Source organism: Thalassophryne amazonica, chromosome 17 (assembly GCF_902500255.1).
Source record: "Thalassophryne amazonica chromosome 17, fThaAma1.1, whole genome shotgun sequence".
Classification (NCBI taxonomy): Eukaryota; Metazoa; Chordata; class Actinopteri; order Batrachoidiformes; family Batrachoididae; genus Thalassophryne; species Thalassophryne amazonica.
In genome coordinates, this window is record NC_047119.1 from 55,952,138 (window position 1) to 55,973,979 (window position 21,842).

Genomic DNA, 21,842 nt, shown 5'->3' on the forward strand with positions numbered 1-21,842 from the left:
GTGGGCCTGGACCGAGGGCACACCGACCTCTCCCTCCACCAAAGGAAACAAAGGGGGCTGGTACCCCAGACACACCTCGAATGGGGAGAGGCCGGTGGCAGAGGACACCTGGCTGTTATGAGCGTAGTCGATCCAGGCCAGATGTTCACTCCAAGCCGTCGGGTGTGCGGAGGTCGTGCACCTGAGGGCCTGCTCCAACTCCTGGTTGGCCCGTTCGACCTGTCCGTTAGTCTGCGGGTGATACCCAGATGAGAGGCTTACAGTGGCCCCCAGTTCCCAGCAGAAACTTCTCCACACCTGCGAGGATAACTGGGGACCGCGATCCGAAACGATGTCTGTTGGTATCCCATGCAGCCGGACAACATGGTGGACGAGGAGATCCGCCGTCTCCTGGGCCGACGGGAGCTTCGGGAGGGCCACGAAGTGGGCTGCCTTGGAGAAACGGTCCACTATCGTGAGTATGGTGGTGTGTCCCCGGGACGGCGGGAGGCCCGTGACAAAATCCAGACCGATGTGGGACCAGGGGCGGTGAGGCACAGGAAGTGGCTGTAGAGGTCCCTGTGCCTTCTGGTGGTCAGCCTTGCCCCTGGCGCAGGTGGTGCAGGCCTGGATGTAAGCCCGGACATCAGTCTCCAGGGACGCCCACCAGAAGCGCTGCCGGACCACTGCCACGGTCCTTGGACCCGTGACAGAAGTCCAGAACGGCAGCTCTGGCTTCTGGTGGGACGTATAGTCTGTTCTTCGGCCCTGTTCCGGGATCCGGGCTCCGTGCCAGGGCCTCCCGGACGGTCTTCTCCATGTCCCAGGTCAGAGCAGCCACGATAGTGGACTCCGGGAGGATGGGTTCCGGTGGATCCGACAGCTCGGTCTTGACTTCCTGTTCATGCACCCGGGACAGGGCATCCGATCTTTGGTTTTTGGTCCCGGGGCGGTAGGTGATCCGGAAGTCAAAACGTCCGAAAAACAGTGACCAGCGGGCTTGCCTGGGGTTCAGTCGCTTGGCGGTCCTGATATACTCCAGGTTCCGGTGGTCAGTGAAAACCGTGAAAGGCACTGACGCTCCCTCCAGCAGGTGTCTCCACTCCTCAAGGGCCTCTTTCACCGCAAGGAGCTCTCGATTGCCCACGTCATAGTTCCGCTCTGCTGGGGTCAACCTGCGGGAAAAATAGGCACACGGGTGAAGAACCTTATCGGTTTCTCCACTCTGGGATAGCACGGCTCCTATCCCTGAGTCAGAGGCGTCCACTTCAACCACAAACTGGCGACCAGGATCGGGCTGCACCAAGACCGGTGCAGTCGAGAACCGGCGTTTCAACTCCCTAAACGCGGCTTCGCGCCGATCCGACCAGGTGAAGGGAACTTTTGGTGAGGTCAGGGCCGTCAGGGGGCTAACTACCTGATTATACCCCTTAATGAACGTCCTGTAGAAATTTGCGAAGCCGAGGAACTGTTGCAGCTTCCTACGGCTTGTAGGTTGGGGCCAGTCTCTCACCGCTGCGACCTTGGCCGTGTGTAGTTGACGCGTTGCATGGCAGTACCCCGACATCACTGTGAATGTGAGTAAAATTAAGTCCCTAAACGTATGTATAATTGGGGGTGTGGTCACATTGAGTGACAGCAGGTCAACCAGTCCTGACACTCAGTGTGTGTCTGTTTATTGCTATGGCTAGCTGTTGTGTTGAAGTATTTTATTACAAACACCTGGAATAATCCATCTTGTTGTTGTGGACAAATGTCCTAACAGATCATCTAAGTTGTCCCTGCTGCAATTTTCACACTGAGTGAAACGCTAATAGCATTAGCTCTTTTAGCAACTATCTGTAACCTGATCTGTTGCATCATGTTAATGCACAACTACTGAGAAAATAAGTGGCTTATAATTTTTAATGTGTACAACAAAGCAAGTCCTTATGAGAACCACCGCACAGTCCCTAAAATATGATTTAATAAACATCTGAACCAAGGTTAGCCTGTTAGCTTAACTGGTTCAGACTTAGCGATAGGAGCATGTTTGGGCTTCTTTCATCATGCCTGCGCTCCACTTTATCGATTTATGGTTCGTTGTGATGTATCCAGAATCACCGTTGCTGCTGTCAGTAAATTTTATGGTCACATTTTATGGCCAAAAACATTTCTAATCCCTAAAATCATACATTTGTTCCTGTTGCAAAGCCAATAAGCATCACCTCAAGAAGATATAGCTCCAGATTATAAAAATTATTGTACACGGTTTTTTTTTTTATTATTTGTTAATACTGCTTATTCATTTGATACTTTCTGTACTGTGTAGAAATGTAGTTATTTACGTACATCTTGATCATCATCTGATCTCTGCACGCTAAACATTTGTTGGGAAATCTTCATGTTTACGCTTCAACATATTAAAATTTCAGCTGTTTAATTTTTCTTGTTTTTAGCAGCTAAAGCTAAATTCACATGATAAAAGTTTGCAGTTAGCGGTAGCATCTGCTAAATGTTTTAGCAGTTTCTCAGTTTAACGTTATCACAGTAAATTCTTCAGTTAGCGGACTATTTTTAGGTTAGCGGTGCTCAGATACATTTCTCAGTCACCATACCTCAAAAAAATGTGAAAATGATTTCTTTCACTACTTGAGCCGTTTGTACAAAAGAGAAATGTCCTTCCTGCATTTCACAATCTCATACAATCAAACAGTGAGGCTGGACGTCCTCGTTCTGGAGGACCACATGTCAAGGATTATACACAGGGTTGGGGAAGTTGGCTGTCACGCTGAAGTCGTTATAGTCCAGTAGATGTTCATACTGTTTATGGCTGGAGTGAAAACACAAAGAGAAAAGAAAGAGATTAAAAAAAATAGAAAGAATGGGGAAGAAATCAGATTAGTTGCTAATATTCAATCTGTGCATCTTTAAGCTTTTTGAGGTTTTCAGTCACTCTGCCAGTTTTAAACAGTCTTTCAACAGAGAATGCAAATGGGATTATTATATGGTATGGGATTTTGCCAACTTCTGATTGACCCATTTGCCACTTTCTGAGCTGTACCACATGCCGAGTTGACTGCGAAATGAATACACCCCGCGTGCAGCGTAGCGCTAGCTAATCGAGCGACGCCTTCTATCGATAATGACCAATCAGATAACGCGATACAATGCCTACTTTGGCTGTCAGTTTCTTGACAAGATGGCAGAAGACAGGTTTGCATCTGTTAGCGACATTGACTTAACACAAATTTTACACGAAAAAGATGCGAAGAACACCCGCAGAAATACACAGTCAGCAGCCAACCTGAGCCAACCCTCGGTCGATTTTACGCGGAAGCTAGACAGGCAAATGGCGAACTTTATAAGAAAACAAGCCTGATGACTCTTCGTCACGGACTTAACGGGCATCTCTAGTCGATTGATGGGATGTCAGTTGGTGCAGTATGACAGTAATAATAAAGAGTTGAAACTTGAGATTGATTTTTCAGTTTTTCTATGTTTGACAAACTCGCAATTTTCTTGTTTACCATATAATAAAGCAGTTATAGACTTTTGATTTCGGTGTACCCGTGATTATGCGGCCAAGGCCTCGGTGAACCCCATCCTGACCAGGTACGCATAATCACGGGTACACCGAAATCAAAAGTTTATAATTGTATAAAGTCATGCTGTATTCACATGTTGGCTGTAAATCAGATTTTTCATAAGTTTCAGTGAGAAGATGACAGAAAAGTCTTCCCCTGCTGGCTGAGTTATGACACTGACCCTCTGATGATTATCCTGATGTTTTCCAAGGGAGAGTGAAAAGTGAATTAATGTCAACCAGCGCAGAGGTCCACCAGACTCTATGGGAGCTAAGTCCACATTAGTCGAGCAACTTTGATGTTTGATGGGAAAAAAAAAATTCAACATACTTAAAATCCTCAACATTCATGCTAAAATGCAGGCACCAGCTGAGCTACGTCCTATAGTCAGCCACTGGACCATCGTCCAACATTGAGCTACGCTAGTACAACATCGTGGTCTGCTGAGCTATGTCGACCCAGATGTGGGTGTGGCCATATTAAGATGGATGATCTGACCCAGGAAAAGCAGTAATCTGATTTATTCTTGGGTGCCCGCACAACATTTTTTTTATCAGAGTATAACGACATGGAGCTTATTTATGGTTATTACCTCTGCCAACAAAGTTGGAGGAGGTTATGTTTCCACCCGTTTGTTTGTTTGTCTGTTTGTTTCTGAACAGCCCTGGAGCCCACAATTTTTCATATATCATTACGACGTTTTTACTGAAGATTTATATCCTGATAGGGAAGAACTGATTCAATTTGCAAGGTTGTGGGTCAAAGGTCAAAATCAGGAAAAATCTTGGAAATTGGAAAATTCACTATTTTTAACATTGAATTTTCAAAAATTCATACAGTCAAAAAAGATCAAATTTCTTCAGTATTTGAGAGTGTTATGTAGGATGGTAGCCTGACAAAGTTTGATTCGGATCTGATCTAGATTAAAGATTTTATGGCCATTTAAATTTAACATCGAAAACCCCATTTAATGTATATTTTACATTATATCTTAATCCAGCGTGCCCCAATCACTATTATATTTGAAAGTGAAGTGCAGATTGGCACCCCATATCGCCTGACAAAGTTTGATCTGGATCTAATCCAGATTGTGGATTTTGTGAACATTTGAATTTAATATTGAAAAACCCATTTGATGTACATTTTGCATTATATCTCAATCAAAAGTGCCTCAAATACTCATTTTTCTATTACAGGTTTATGTACACCACCAAAATTGGATGGAGGTTCCAATTTTATGCCAGTTTGTCTTCCTGTTATCAGTAGGAAGGAAACCAAGTGGCAAAAGCAAATGGCAAATTGTGCATAGCAGAGATAAGCAATGTTCTGTGAAAATTATCAGAAAAAGATTTCAGAAACAGTAAAAAAAAAACCTGATGACACCACAAAAAACTTTGAATCAAGTGCATTAACTACATTTATACTCCTGACATTTGATCACATCTACTTTAGCTTATGAAAAATCACTTCTCACAGGACTTTGACCTTGAATTTTTTTTTTCCAAGGTAAAATTTGTGGAATGAGAAACTAGTGTTGGCAGAGGTTTGTGGTGCTCTGGTTACAGTATTTTTTTCAGGCATTTCAGTGCACAGCCGTGTATTGTATAGTGACACAAGACATTTGGCAAGTTTTGAGTGAAATGTTGTCCAGCGTTGAACTTACTTGTTTTTGTAAGCTTTATAACTCAGGACTGCAATTAGGATTAAAAATATAATGGAAAAAAGCACAATGGCTGCAGTTCCTCCTGTGGAGACAAACACAGAAAATCATTTAAAAAAATTATCTTTTCTTTGTAAAAATATTTGTTTTGAAAACTATAATAGGAACTTTTTTGTTTCTTCATTATTATAATTTCTTTTATGTTGAGCTTAAAAAAACACTGAAGTGTTGTCGAAGAAACAGCAACGGCAAAATGTGTAATTATACATTCAAGTGCTGAAAAATTATTCTGTGAAACTTAATTTTGAGGTCATTCATACCAATCAACCACAAATAACTTTCCAATATTCCCACCAAGTTTGAAGTTAATCCATCTTGCCATTTTTGAGTTATCCTGTCCACAGTCACACACAGACACACACACACACCCTAGTGAAAACAAAACCCGGTTATCACCTCTTCACCGAAACGCGACATAAGTACAACCTGCCAAGTTTGATCAAAACTGGATTTGGCATTCTGAAGATATCTTAATAACATACATATACAGTCAGTTTTGCAGAGCAAAATAAACACTACATTTGATCCCACTCCAAACAGTTAAATAAACTCTATCACAGTGTTAAATTAACTCCATCATGCTGTGAATGACTCTTACTGCAGCTGAAAAACTTGATTTGACAAGACGATAGTGGTGATTTCACTCTGTTATAGAGTTTATTTAACTCTTGTTGGAGTGGGATCCATTGAAGTCCCTGCAGAGCACATTTTACGAGTGCACACACAGTTACATACACAGACCAAGACGATCGCAAGAACGTACACCTCCATGATTAAACACTTTCACTTCATGATATCAGCATCCTGCAGTGACTTGCAGACTTTTTGACTGAAGGAACTGTGGTAGGAGGTTCTTCTGAACTGTCCCTTGACACAAAGATCCACAGGCTAAATCACTCTAAGAAATAAAATGTTGAATTTAATTGATAAAGTTAAGGTAACTGTTTCCACATAACTTTGTCAGTTAAGTGCAACACAATATTGGAATTTAAGTAATAATGTTTCATTTGATTTAATTAATGTCAATGACAATGTTGCAATGTTGCAATAATGTTTGCACTTAATTAACAATGTTATGTAGAAAAAGTTACCTTAACTTTATCAATTAAATTCAACATTTTATGCCTAAGAGTGTATAAATTGCCTCTTGAACAGGAAAAGTCATACATGAGATGTACCTGAGTATAAGTTGCACTTTTTTCTATATGATCTGCTCTGATTGTTGCAGTTTTTATTATTGTCATTTATCATTTTATTCTGAGTTTATTTTGATTAGTGTTTTCATTCAAGGAAAGTCAGATAAAAATAGTCATTATATATACTCAACAAAAATATAAACGCAACACTTTTGGTTTTGCTCCCATTTTGTATGAGATGAACTCAAAGATCTAAAACTTTTTCCACATACACAATATCACCATTTCCCTCAAATATTGTCCACAAACCAGTCGAAATCTGTGATAGTGAGCACTTTCCTTTGCTGAGATAATCCATCCCACCTCACAGGTGTGCCATATCAAGATGCTGATTAGACACCATGATTAGTGCACAGGTGTGCCTTAGACTGCCCACAATAAAAGGCCACTCTGAAAGGTGCAGTTTTGTTTTATTGGGGGGGGGGGATACCAGTCAGTATCTGGTGTGACCACCATTTGCCTCATGCAGTGCAACACATCTCCTTCGCATCATCCGTGAAGAGAACACCTCTCCAACGTGCCAAACGCCAGCGAATGTGAGCATTTGCACACTCAAGTCGGTTACGACGACAAACTGGAGTCAGGTCGAGACACCGATGAGGACGACGAGCATGCAGATGAGCTTCCCTGAGATGGTTTCTGACAGTTTGTGCAGAAATTCTTTGGTTATGCAAACCGATTGTTTCAGCAGCTGTCCGAGTGGCTGGTCTCAGACGATCTTGGAGGTGAACATGCTGGATGTGGAGGTCCTGGGCTGGTGTGGTTACACGTGGTCTGCGGTTGTGAGGCTGGTTGGATGTACTGCCAAATTCTCTGAAACGACTTTGGAGACGGCTTATCGTAGAGAAATGAACATTCAATACACGAGCAACAGCTCTGGTTGACATTGCTGCTGTCAGCATGCCAATTGCACGCTCCCTCAAATCTTGCGACATCTGTGGCATTGTGCTGTGTGATAAAACTGCACCTTTCAGAGTGGCCTTTTATTGTGGGCAGTCTAAGGCACACCTGTGCACTAATCATGGTGTCTAATCAGCATCTTGATATGGCACACCTGTGAGGTGGGATGGATTATCTCAGCAAAGGAGAAGTGCTCACTATCACAGATTTAGACTGGTTTGTGGACAATATTTGAGGGAAATGGTGATATTGTGTATGTGGAAAAAGTTTTAGATCTTTGAGTTCATCTCATACAAAATGGGAGCAAAACCAAAAGTGTTGCGTTTATATTTTTGTTGAGTGTATTTTATTATATATTATTAATATCAAATGTGCCATTTTCTTAATTTATTTATTTAAGTTAGTTAGTTATTTGTTTTTTTATTTATTTATTTATTCTGGGGGGGCGTGGGGGGGGGGAGTATATAAGTTGCACCGGAGTATAAATTGCAGGACCTCCCAAACTAGTAAAAAAATAAAACCTGACTTCTACTCTGGACATTATAGTAAACTTGAGGTTTATTAAATAAAATAAACTTCTCGTCAAGAGAAGAATTAAAAATGTAAAACTAAGTACAGTAGGAAGACAAGTGACAAAAATAAAAAGATTCAAAACTCAGAATTGAAAACTCACACTTTCACAGCGCCACTAGCTTAGCTTATGACAAGCTAAAAGTGGACACGCTCGTTATGGCCCAACAACTTTCCAGTTTCTGGGTATTCTGTATTAGTACGTGCCCGCGGCCGATGTGCTTGATGAATTTCTGTGCAAAAAGTAGTTCCCAGATAATTGTGATATATTCCTGTGAGATAATGAGTATATCTCATCTAAATTAATTCTAAAATTTACCAATAATAAAATTATAAAGATAACTGACGTTTTAACAGTGCTGTAATAAATATTTAAGAAACCTAAAGACTATGAACATTGTAAACACTGACACGATGGAGTTTGATGTAGAAGAGTTCAGAAAGATAGGATTGGAATGTTTTGATTATTGTTTACAGTTTGTGATGAAAGACTTGGGTGTTAACTTTGAGTTAAAGTCAGAACAAGAAGCTGCACTAAAAGAGATCCATCTGGGAAGAGACACATTCTGTGTCACGCTGAGCAGGGTGGCGAAAGTAGTCCGGTGAGCTCAATCTGTGGGTGCGAGCTATCCCACAATTCCAAAATACTAGAGATGTCGGTCCAATGAGAGCGACACTCTAAGCAGGGTGTTGAAAACTATTAATGTTTGGATTCACACAAAGAAATGGGCCTAAAAGAGGGCAATGACGTGTCCCTCCAGCTGCACCCGGTGCGAACATGATCAGTAATGATTTTGTACCTTTTACCTTGAGCTGTCCATAGTGAGGATACGTTTTGGAAAAATCCATCTTTGGGTACAGAAACGATATCCGTGTCTCTCTGTGTGTCACACTAAGGGCCGTTCATACATAACATGATTGAAGTCCACTAACACACGAAGGAGGAATTGCATGCCATTCATGAAAAATCAGAGCTGCCTCTAACGCATTGTACACCTGTCACTACAACTATTCGTGCAAACCAGCAACCCAAAGACAGAGTGTGCCCAATGAGACTCCATTTAATCCCTCTTGTGGCAGGTGTCGGCCAAATTCCAGGTGTCATACACAAACATCCAGTACCACTCGCACAGCACTTAGGAAATGTGTGGCCATTCGTGCTGTTAGCACAAAAATAGTGAGCAGACGGCCACTTTTGAGCTGAATGTGAAATTTGCCTAAGTGCCCTCACAAGTGTAGCTTTGCAAAGCAACACACATGTGGCGTGCCATAGTATTGGCCCCCCTTCAACACGTGTGATGCGTGTGTATCGTGCGTGTGTTGCGCCCCCCCACCCCCCGCAACACATATGCCGTGTGTGTATCGCACACGTGTTGCGGCAGCAGATGTGGACATGATGAGAGCGCACTGCTTCATTCATGTCATGTCATGACTGTATGTCTGTGACCAAGGGTCATCTACAGAGGAACAGATGGTTCATACTTGTATTGTCCACTCGATAAGAGGGATTCAATGAAATGGGGTGTTTTTAATAGTATGTGGTTTTTATTGTTTTATACATATATACATGAGGTCTGTTAGAAAAGTATCTGACCTTTTTATTTTTTGCAAAAAACCTGATGGATTTGAATCACGTGTGCTTGCATGTGCCAACCTTGAACCTTCGTGCACATGCGTGAATTTTTTCACTCCTGTCGATTGCATCATTTGCTTGTAAGCATCATTCGTGTGAGGATGGGTGGAGTCTCTCGTCAGATTCTCTTTGCAAGGAAAATGGCGGAACGACTGGAGCAACGCGACTGCATCAAATTTTGCCAGAAACTGGGCGACAGCCAGGTGGAAACCATTCAGATTATTCAGACGGCTTTCGGTGACGATCCTATAGGCATCACACAGATTAAGGAGCGGTACAATCGGTTTAAAGACGTCCGCACAACGGTGGAGAGCGAGATGCACTCCGGTCGGCCATCAACATGCTGAAAAGACCAGATCATTTCCATAGTGAACGCTGTGGTGATGCGGGACCGTCATGTGACTATCCGAGAAATTGTGGAAGAGATGGACATCAGCACTTTTTTGTCACATTCCACTGTGACAGAAGAATTGGCCATGAAAAGAGTTGCAGCGAAATTCTTCGGCACGAAACTGCTGACGGAGCAAAAGCGCCTCCATGTTGAAGTCTCACAGGACATGTTGTGACATGCCCACCTCTTCCACAATTTCTCGGATAGTCACACGACTGAAAAGCCACCGAAAGCCGTCTGAATCTTCCGAATGGTCTCCACAGCAGAGGCGCGATGTGGTGCAACACATTCCAGCTGCTCGCACTGTGTTTTTGCACACACATGATCGTGCACAAAACCATCGCTGGTGTGTCGTGTACACCTGTGTGACTGTGCATCCCTCACGACAGCGGGTGGGATGTTTCGTGGTCCCTATTTCATGTTTGGTTCACGGATTTTCTTCCAGTTTCTGCATCTTTCGTGTTATGTGTGAAGGGGCCCTAAGCTTTTTCTAGCAGGTCATGTGATCAGTAGATGGAACAAAAGCAATCAAGTTGTCAGGTTTCACTCCAGCTGCAGAAAACTGGATATCAGAGCAAAGAAAGAAGCGTGCAGCTGTTTGTTCACATATTAACTGCACGTCGGTTCAGAGTCTAAGGAGGTCAGAGGTCAGCTGATGTGTAAGTGCTGAGTCCTGACCGATGTCATCGGGAGACTGTGATCATGTGCACTTTGTGATCATGAGTAGGTGTTGGAGTTGTGGAGGGGAGGGGAGCTTCTTTTTGTATTAAAACCTCCCTGTGTAAGTTTATTGATGAGATATTTTGATTTTGAGCACATTAATGAGTAAACCCGACAAGAGATGTAGATTTCTAAAGTTGGACTGTAGTGAGGACGTTCGCCGTGTGGCGGTCCTGGAGGCTATAAAATCACTACACAGTAGAAGAACGAGGTTTCAGAGATTCATACAACTCTTTTCTGCAGCAAGACTGGTGTTTCTAGACACGCACTTTGGGGAAATGTGTGTGTGCCGAAGTTATGCGTTTTGATGATTTATGGCAATAGGGATGAAAACATGAGGGTGAGGGCCGAGAGGGTGCAGGTTTCCTGCACCCTCTTGCCCTTTCTGGAATAGTTTGGACACCACCGACTTAGACTTTGACAGAAACATTTTAAAAGAACTTTGGTATTTCAAACATTACAACGTAAATGTCATTTTTTTTGTTTGTTATTCTTGCTTTTAATGCATCGAAACCCACTCAAAATTGGTTAAAATAGGGCTTCCCAATAACTTTAAGAGGTACAAAACCCGATAGCTTCAGGGGGCCCTGCTCCCTTGACCCCCGCCAGGGGCCCCTGCACCCCGGCTATGAGCCACAATCACGTAATTTATCCAGCACTAAAATGGTTCTAGCTAGAACCATGATATATAGTTATAGCTATAGTTATTAGAATTAATGTTATTAGTAATCACTGCAGGTTATTTCAATACATCACACTTAAACTAGTACAAATAGCACTTATACACTGGAAAATATGATATGTTCTCTCTTAGTGCTCCTAGTTTGCTGGTATATTGTTCTGTTATGAATAAATAAGCCCATTTTTACTCTTTTATGATTGCAAATAGCTGGAGTGCAACACCAAAAGGTTTGTTTGTTTGTTTGTTTGTTGTTTGCATTGTACCTGGACTCAGTGTGTTGTTCTTTAATTTCTCTAGTGATGTGGCGGAACTGTTGTTAGACTTGTACCAGCAGTTGTAATAGTCTTTACAGTCTCAGCAGCTGGAGTTGTGGAGGTACCAATGGTGTTGGTCGTGGATGTACCAATGCTGTTGGTCGTGGAGGTACTGATGGCATTGGTCGTGGAGGTACCGATGGCGTTGGTCGTGGAGGTACCAATGGCGTTGGTCGTGGAGGTACTGATGGCATTGGTCGTGAAGGTACCGATGGTGTTGGTCGTGGAGGTACGGGTGGCTTTGGTCGTGGGTGTACTGGTGGCATTGGTTGTGGAGGTACAGATGGTGTTGGTCATGGAGGTACCAATGGCATTGGTCGTGGAGGGACTGATGGTGTTGGTCGTGGAGGTATGGGTATCTTTGGTCGTGGGTGTACTGGTGGCATTGGTTGTGGAGGTACCGATGGTGTTGGTCATGGAGGTACCAATGGCATTGGTCGTGGAGGGACTGATGGTGTTGGTCATGGAGGTATGGGTATCTTTGGTCGTGGGTGTACTGGTGGCATTGGTTGTGGAGGTACCGATGGTGTTGGTCGTGGAGGTACCAATGGCATTGGTCGTGGAGGTACTGATGGCGTTGGTCATGGAGTCAGTTGTGGTGGTGCCAGTGGTCGACATTGTCCCATGTAAGGATGTTTCTTCAGTCCCAGTCAAATTCTGACCTTCAGTCGTTGTAAACAAAGGTGTAGTAGATGAAATTGTTGAGGAGATGTTTGTTGATGATGTATCTGGCGAAATCATTTCATTGCTGATGGTGCTCCTAGGAAGGGTCATGGCTTCACTAGTACCAGTGGTGGTCTGCATTGATCTTGTGACGGGTTCAGTGATTAATGGACCCGTTGATGCGGTTGAAGTAATCCCAGTGGACGCTGTAGTTTTGTGAGGAAGAGTGGGTGTGTTTTCTTTTGAGGAGGTTGATGTTTTTGTTGATGTTGTCTCTGACATGTTGGATGCCTGGTCTGATATGGCACAGCAGCACAGCAGCCCTGAAATTTAAATTCATTTAATGTGACATCCACAGACAGAAAAGAATCTGTGAAGATGAACAAACAAAAGTTTTCTTATTGTATCTTCATGCTTGTGCTTGTTCTGACTACTTTTGGTGTGTTGATGAGCTTTTATGATTTTTGATTTCAATTCAATTTATTCAATTTGTAAACGCCAAATCACAGCAAAAGATGCCTCAAGGTGCCTCACACAAAAGAGTTGTGTAAGTAAATTAAAACATTCAGATACACAATTAAAAGACACAAGTAAAAGAATAAAACAGATAAAAAAAATAAATAAAAGCTATTCATAAGAAAGGGAATAAAAATAAGTTTTTAGTCTTGACTTAACAATGTCCACAGAATCTGACTGCCTCACGGCCGTAGGTAGACTGTTCCATACAGCGGGTGCACGATAAGAGAAGGCTCTTTGACCTGCATCCTGCAACTGCAAAACCCAGGCCAGTATGTAGGGTTTCACCAAATCGGCCATGTAAGAAGGCGCCTGTCTATGAACAGGTCTATAGGTTAGCAGCAAGACCTTAAAATCTGCTCTTACAGAGACAGAAAGCCAGTGCATAGATGCCAGAATGGGTGTAATATGTTCAAACCTTCTGCTTTGTGTCAAAAGTCTGGCAGCAGCATTCTGAACCAGCTGGAGACCCCTAATGCTGGATTGCTGTAAAGTAGGACATTACAATAATCCAATCTAGAAGAAACAAAAGCATGAATCAGGGTCTCAGCGTCAGCGATAGATAGGATGGGGTGAATCCTCGTTGTATTTCACAGATGGAAAAAAGCAGTCCTGGTAATATCCCTAATATGGAGGTCAAAGGACAACATGGGATCAAAAATTACCCCAAGGTTCCTCACTTTGTCCGTATGATGTATGACACATGAACCCAGACTGAGTGCCAGCTGGTCAAATTGAGGCTGATGTCTCACTGGACCAAGAACCATCATTTGAGTCTTATCAGAGTTTAAAAGTAGAAAGTTACTAGACATCCAGCCTCGCACTAATGCAAGGCAGTCCTCCAGAGATTTTATGGGAATGAAATTTACCGCAGTTATCGGCATGTACAACTGAGTATCATCATAACAACAAAAGGCAATCCCAAAACACTGCAGTATATGTCCAAGGAGCGCTACATCAAGGGAGAAAACCAGGGGGCCTAAAACGGATCCCTGTGGACCCCCTGAATTTCATGTCATTAAGGTTAGAGGTAGTATTATTACGCAAAACACACTGAGAACGACTGGAGAGGTATGACGTGAACCACACAAGGGCACTTCCAGTAATCCCAAAAACATTCTCCAGCCTATCGAGCATATATGATGATTTACGGTATCAAACACAGCACTAAGATGATAACGGAATACTTGCCCCGATGTCTAGTTTTCTCAGGATTGGGGTCAGGACCCATTTGGGATTCAGAGTCTTGCTCAAGAAAACTTTGAAACACAGGAGCAATCATGAATGGCCAGTTCATTTCCCAAAAAGGTTGGTGGCAACATTGGCACTGCTTTCTCTGTTAAAAAAAAAAAAAGCATTCACTTGTGAAACTACAGCATGGCTTTAAGGTGCGACACTCAACTGAAAGCAAATGGACCGCAATTTGATCTGTAGGGGACAGGACCAATTTCTACCTCTGCTTTCAACAGAAATAGTCAAAAACATGTTTTTTACAAACCAGTTATAACATTGATCTTCATAAGTCCTCGCGAAAATCATCAGTAGCATCTCAGTGACAAAAGCAAAAACAGTACAGGATGCCAGGTTTTATAATCAGTGTTAAACTGAAGAAGAAGTCACTCTGTCAAAGTGACATCTGAAAAAAATCATGTTACTAGTTTATGATTGGAAGAACTTAAAGAAAAAAAAAATTACTTATACATTACAGAGGATGTGTCACTATCTTCCCTCATTGTTGTGTGGCATCTTGTGTATACCGTATGCACTGTTTCTCCAGTTACAGCCATTAACGTTCTTAACTCCTACGATGCATCCAGAAAGTATTCACAGCATTTCCCTTTATCCATATTTTATGTTACAACCTTATTCCAAAATGCATGAAATTCATATTTTCTCTCAGAATTCTACACACAATACCCCATAAGGACAATGTGAAAAAAGTGTTTTGAGATTTTTACAAATTTATTAAAATTTAAAAAAACTAAGAAATCACATGTAGGTACAGTAGTGTTCAGAATAATAGTAGTGCTATGTGACTAAAAAGATTAATCCAGGTTTTGAGTATACGTATTCCTTACTGTTACATGGGAAACAAGGTACCAGTAGATTCTCACAAATCCAACAAGACCAAGCATTCATGATATGCACACTCTTAAGGCTATGAAATTGGGCTATTAGTAAAAAAAAAAAAAAGTAGAAAGGGGGGTGTTCACAATAATAGTAGCATCTGCTGTTGATGCTACAAACTCAAAACTATTATGTTCAAACTGCTTTTTTAGCAATCCTGTGAATCACAAAACTAGTATTTAGTTGTATAACCACAATTTTTCATGATTTCTTCACATCTACGAGGCATGGAGTCAACCAACTTGTGGCACCTTTCAGCTGTTATTCCACTCCAAGATTCTTTAACAACATTCCGCCATTCATTCACATTTCTTGGTTTTGCTTCAGAAACAGATTTTTTGATGTCACCCCACAAGTTCTCAGTTGGATTTAGGTCTGGAGATTGGGCAGACCACTCCAAAACATTTTAACATTTTAGGTAACGCCGACATAACTCTACGGTACCAGCCTAGCAATGCCTCAGTAAAGTGATAATAATACCCATTACTACACTGGATGATGTTAAAATTGAGGATGGCCCGCTGGCTGTTCCTACAATATCAAATACTTTGTGTCTACTGCCTACAACCCACATGGAATTTCTTAAACTTAAACCTACTTCAAGGTATTTATATATATATATATATATATATATATATATATATATATATACAACTCTGGAACCACCCCCCAATCCCAACAGTCCAATTGCCAACCTCACTGAGGTCCTTAGTTTGGTTCTCATTAACATACGATCACTCCTCAAAATCAGTGTTGATTAACAATCTAATTATGGATCACCACTTAGATATGACTGGTTTATGCGAAGCCTGGCTTAAACCTACTGCTGTCCTCCCCATAAATGAGGCCTTCCCACTGGTGTACACATTTAGTCATGTCCCTCGTGATACAACGCAAGGCGGGGTGTTGCCATAATTTATAAATCTGGGTTTACTTTCTAAGCTGTAGGGGGTCAAAAATATAATTTGTTTAATCATCTGATTCTCTGCTCTGCCCATGACACTATGTATAGCCAAGGTCACAAGAATAAAAAATCAGCCATGTTACTTTCATCTCTAATTTGTCAATCTGTGCAGATAACATTCTGATTGTCGGTGACTTCATCATTCATATAAATAAGCCTTCTGACCTCCTCTGCAAATGATTTATGGACATTGTGAATGTATTATGATTCCAGCAATGCATTCTGGGTTTGACACACATTAGTGGAAATACCCTGGATTTGGTCCTCATTTGTGGTATTGCTGTGACAGATATTGACATCTTGCCTCTTGCGTCAGTGATCTCTGATCACTCACTTATTAAGTTTACAGTTTCGCTGCTGTGTTTAACGGAACAAGAACCTTATTTATCATTGTGGCGATATATCAACTCTTCAACTATGATTGAACTCAGAGCCAGACTCATATCTACACTCAACATGATTGCTCTGCCTATAAAACCATGTTCCCCCAAAACACAGTTGCCTTGATTCAATGATTACAACCCCAGTTCCACTGAAGTTGGGTCGTTGTGTGAAATATAAATAAAAACAGAATACAATGATTTGCAAATCCTCTTCAACCTGTATTCAATTGAATACACCAAAAATACAAGATATTTAATGTTCAAACTGATAAACCTTATTGTTTTTGTGCAAATATTTGCTCATATTGAAGTGCATGCCTGCAACATGTTTCAAAAAAGCTGGGCAGTGGTATGTTTACCACTATGTTACATCACCTTTCCTTCTAACAACACTCAATAATCATTTGGGAACTGAGGACACTAATTGTGAGTGTCATGATGGGGTATAAAAGGAGCATCCCAAAGGCTCAACCGTTTACAAGCAAAGATGGGGCGAGGATCACCACTTTGTGAACATCTGCATGAAATAATAGTCCAGCAGTTTAAGAACAATGTTTCTCAACGTTCAGTTGCAAGGAATTTAGGGATTCCATCATCTACAGTCCATAATATAATCAGAAGATTCAGAGAATCTTGAGAACTTTCTACAAGAAAGCAGCAAGGCAGAAAATAAACACTGAATGCCCGTGACCTTCGATCCTTCAGGCAGCACTGCATTAAAAACCAACATCATTGTGTAAAGGATCTTACCGCGTGGGCTCAGGAACACTTCAGAAAACCATTGTCAGTTAACACAGTTTGTCACTACATCTACAAGTACAAGTTAAAACTCCATGCAAAGCCATACATCAACAACATCTAGAAATTCTGCCGCCTTCTCTGCGCCCGAGCTCATTTGAAATGGACCGACAGAAAGGGGAAAAGGGTGCTGTGGTCTGATGAGTCCACATTTCAAATTGTTTTTTGGAAATCATGGATGTCGTGTCATCCAGACAAAAGAGGAAAAAGACCATCCAGATTGTTACCAGCGCTACATTCAAAAGCCAACATCTGTGATGGTATGGGGGTGTGTTAGTGCCCATGGCATTGGCAACTTACTTGGTACCATCAATGCTGAAAGGTACATCGAGGTTTTGGAGCAACACATGCTGCCATCCAGGCAATGTCTTTTACAGGGACGTCCATGCTTATTTCAGCAAGACAATGCCAAGCCACATTCTGCACGTGTTACAACAACGTGGCTTCATAGTAAAAGAGTGCAGGTACTAGACTAGCCTGCCTGCAGTCCAGACCTGTCACCCATTGAAAATGTGTGGTGCATTATGAAGCGCAAAATACGACAACGGAGACCCCGGACTGTTGAACAACTGAAGAACAAAAATGGTATAGTTCAAAACTAGAAGTATTCCACCTCACGTGCTGTGATGCTGTCTTAGACTATAAGCATGAACTAATGGCTACAAAGTGGGCCTACTACTCTGATTTGATCAACAAAAACAAGCATAAATCAAAGTTCTTTTTTGACACGGTGACAACTTGTATTCATGGGCAAGGACCTGTAAGTAGCTCACCCTTTACAGCCTAAAACAAACAAACTTAGTATTTGAGTATATTTCTTATTGTTACATGGGAAACAAGGTACCAGGAGATTCAGTAGATTCTCACAAATCCAACAAGACCAAGCATTCATGATATGCACACTCTTAAGGCTATAAAATTGGGCTATTAGTAAAAAAAAAGTAGAAAAGCAATCCTGTGAATCACTAAACTAGTATTTAGTTGTATAACCACAGTTTCTCATGATTTCTTCACATCTGCGAGGCATTAATTTTGTTGGTTTGGAACCATGATTTTGCTCATTTACTAGTGTGCTTGAGGTCATTGTCTTGTTGAAACACCCATTTCAAGGGCATGTCCTCTTCAGCATAAGGCAACATGACCTCTTTAAGTATTTTGACATATCCAAACTGATCCATGATATCTGGTATGCGATATATAGGCCCAACACCATAGTAGGAGAAACATGCCCATATCATGATGCTTGCACCACCATGCTTCACTGTCTTCACTGTGAATTGTGGCTTGAATTCAGAGTTTGGGGGTCATCTCACAAACTGTCTGCGGCCCTTGGACCCAAAAAGAACAATTTTACTGTCATCAGTCCACAAACTATTCCTCCATTTCTCTTTAGGCCAGTTGATGTGTTCTTTGGCAAATTGTAACCTCTTCTGCACATGTCTTTTATTTAACAGAGGGACTTTGCGGGGGATTCTTGCAAATAAATTAGCTTCACACAAGCGTCTTCTAACTGTCACAGCACTTACAGGTAACTCCAGACTGTCTTTGATCATCCTGGAGCTGATCAATGGGTGAGCCTTTGCCATTCTAGTTATTCTTCTATCCATTTTGATGGTTGTTTTCCATTTTCTTCCATGCGTGTCTGTTTTTTTTTTTTTTGTCCATTTTAAAGCATTGGAGATCATTGTAGATGAACAGCCTATAATTTTTTGCACCTGCGTATAAGTTTTCCCCTCTCCAATCAACTTTTTAATCAAACTACGCTGTTCTTCTGAACAATGTCTTGAACGTCCCATTTTCCTCAGACTTTCAAAGAGAAAAGCATGTTCAACAGGTGCTGGCTTCATCCTTAAATAGGGGACACCTGATTCACACCTGTTTGTTCCACAAAACTGACAAACTCACTGACTGAATGCCACACTACTATTATTGTGAACACCGCTTTTCTACTTTTTTTTACTAATAGCCCAATTTCATAGCCTTAAGACTGTGCATATCATGAATGCTTGGTCTTGTTGGATTTGTGAGAATCTACTGAATCTACTGGTACCTTGTTTCCCATGTAACAATAAGAAATATACTCAAAACCTGGATTAATCTTTTTAGTCACATAGCACTACTATTATTCTGAACCCTACTGTATGTATCTCTAAAAATAGTAGATTATTGATTATTATCCACTTATTCATAATTACTTCAAAACTGTTTTAGTTTGAAAGATTGAATATATATATATATATATATATATATATATATATATATATATATATATAGTAGAAAATCAAACGTGGTTCAAATATGATTTGTCTTTATAACACAAGTGTTGTGTAACTGAATTACGGAGGAGGAAATAACATCTCAGCTGAAGCTCAAACATTAACAAAGTAATGAACACTTTTCCCATCCATCATAATTCAGGCAGAACGTCATGTTACTTCGAAATGAAAACTTAAAAGGTTTGTTGGCAAATGACCCCAAGTAAAAGTTGTCTTCTTTATTTGATTTGTCCAAAGCTGTTGAGTTTGTACAGAGAAAGGAAACAAACCAAAAAAACATTTATTTATTTATTTACTTACACATTGCAGGAAATGATTTCAACTAAATCCAGCCTTAAAGGACATTGGCAGAGATGATTTAATTAAAAAAAAAAAATAATGATAATACTAAATTCTAAGGATAATAAATTAATCAGATTTTTTTTTTTTAGATTTCACCTTTGCTTGTGTAGTATCTTGTCAAAACAAATGTATTTCAATAATAGTTTTGACCAGTTAAACACACTTTAGTGAAACAGTTGACGGAGTGTTGACGTTTTTACTTCAGTCAGACAGACGTGAGTGATATAATATCTTCCTGCACTGTGACTGTGTTCTTGCGTCAGTTACTCACATGTTATGAGCGTTTGCTTGCTGATGCACATCTCTGTGTGGCTGCAGTGGATTTCCTGAGACGTGCTGTTCGGCTCTCTGCTGTAGTGTTTCTGCAGCCTTGAACTGTCACTGACTGATAATATGAGAGACTGGAGTGGGTGAGGCCAAAGATGACTAAGTCACATTACGACTCTGTCAGAACAGACTGAAAAATACACAACAAAGTAAAAAAAAAAAAATAATAATAACCTCTGAGGAACTGTGTTGTTATTACAACATATTTAAATCCATTTTTACAAACCAGGAGATTTAATGAGATTTTATCTGTTTGGTAACAGAAGTAATTACTTCAGGACACTTGGGGCCCTATCTTGACAATCAATGGTGTGCAATGTAGAGCACATAGCACAACACAGGTAAAAAAAAAAAAAAGGTAGGAAAATATAATTAATTTTAGTACATGTAATATATTTACATAATGTATTAAAGTTTACTATTTTCAAACATTAACTTTGTACTTAGTGTGCTAATGATATTTTATTAGTAAAACTATAGACAAGACAATGTAACTAAGTGTACTTAGGTATAGTGTTGTGAAAGTGTAGGTACACGGACCCACAACAGGGGGCGCAATGAACGGACAATGGAGAAAGTAAATAACAAGTTTTACTGTTGTGAAAAGAGCACAACCAATACAACAATTGACAATTTGGGATTAAACCGAATTCCACTGGTGTCGTGTGGGCAGGCTCGAAGGTAGGAGACGTCCGTCCAAGTCGAACCGGCACCACCCAGATTTCCTCTGCCACCGAACCCTGGAAGTACTGGAACCGCCAAGTCCCGAATTCCCAGGTGGCCACTGCCTCCGCTCGTCGGATCCGGTACTGCTGGCAAGAGAACAAACACACAGGTGTGGATGCGGCTGCACCCAGTAACACAGAGAGGGGAGAAGCCGTCTCCACCTCACGTCACAATACTGCAGGAAGGTGAGTACTTATCCTTGAGTAGACAGCTGTCCTGCAATGCTCAGTAAGGCAATATGATATAGCAGAGAATTGTACCTCTATCTTAAGGCGATATCTCGGCACTGAGGTGGAGACGCTGTCCTGCTGATATACCTCCATGCTGAGTGAAGTCAGCTGTGTCCAGTAATGGGTGACAGCTGTCACCCTGGCTGCTCTCATCAGGCGGCGGCGCCCTCTGGTGCCTGGAGCCCGCACTCCAGGCAGGGCGCCCTCTGGTGGTGGTGGGCCAGCAGTACCTCCTCTTCAGCGGCCCACACACAACAGGACTCCCCCCTCAACGGGCGCCTCTTGGCGCACGACCGGGCTTGCCCGGATGGTGACAGTAAAAGTCGGCCAGGAGGGCCGGGTCCAGGATGAAGCTCCTCTTCACCCAGGAGCGTTCTTCGGGGCCGTACCCCTCCCAGTCCACCAGGTACTGAAGACCCCGGCCCATTCGACGGACATCGAGGAGCCGGCGCACGGTCCAAGCCGGTTCCCCGTCGATGATCCGGGCAGGAGGTGGTGCCGGACCCGGGGTGCAGAGGGGTGAGGTGTGATGGGGTTTTATCCGGGAGACATGAAACACTGGGTGAATCCGCAGCGAGGCCGGAAGCTGAAGCCTCACTGCGGCGGGATTGATGACTTTGAGGATCTTGAAGGGGCCGATGTACCGTTCTTGGAGCTTGGGGGAGTCCACTTGAAGGGGAATGTCCTTGGTGGACAACCACACTTCCTGCCCAGGACGATACGTGGGGGCCGGGGCCCGCCGCTGGTCTGCATGTGTCTTCGCCCTCGTCCGGGCCTTCAACAAAGCAGAGCGGGCGGCACGCCACACCCGACGGCACC

General features: G+C 42.0%; 1 protein-coding gene across 1 annotated transcript; it reads right to left on the reverse strand.

The window, feature by feature from the left end:
• Positions 1 to 1,412: 1,412 nt before the first annotated feature.
• LOC117529822 (uncharacterized protein YBL113C-like) lies at positions 1,413 to 20,154 on the reverse strand. Its single transcript, XM_034192687.1, has 4 exons — positions 20,012 to 20,154; positions 11,621 to 12,657; positions 5,209 to 5,290; positions 1,413 to 2,791 (listed from the first exon to the last, which is right to left on the reverse strand). Exons 1-2 carry the CDS (start codon positions 20,040 to 20,042, stop codon positions 11,651 to 11,653), a joined length of 1,038 nt encoding a protein of 345 aa, XP_034048578.1. The 5' UTR covers positions 20,043 to 20,154; the 3' UTR covers positions 1,413 to 2,791; positions 5,209 to 5,290; positions 11,621 to 11,650.
• Positions 20,155 to 21,842: the final 1,688 nt, after the last annotated feature.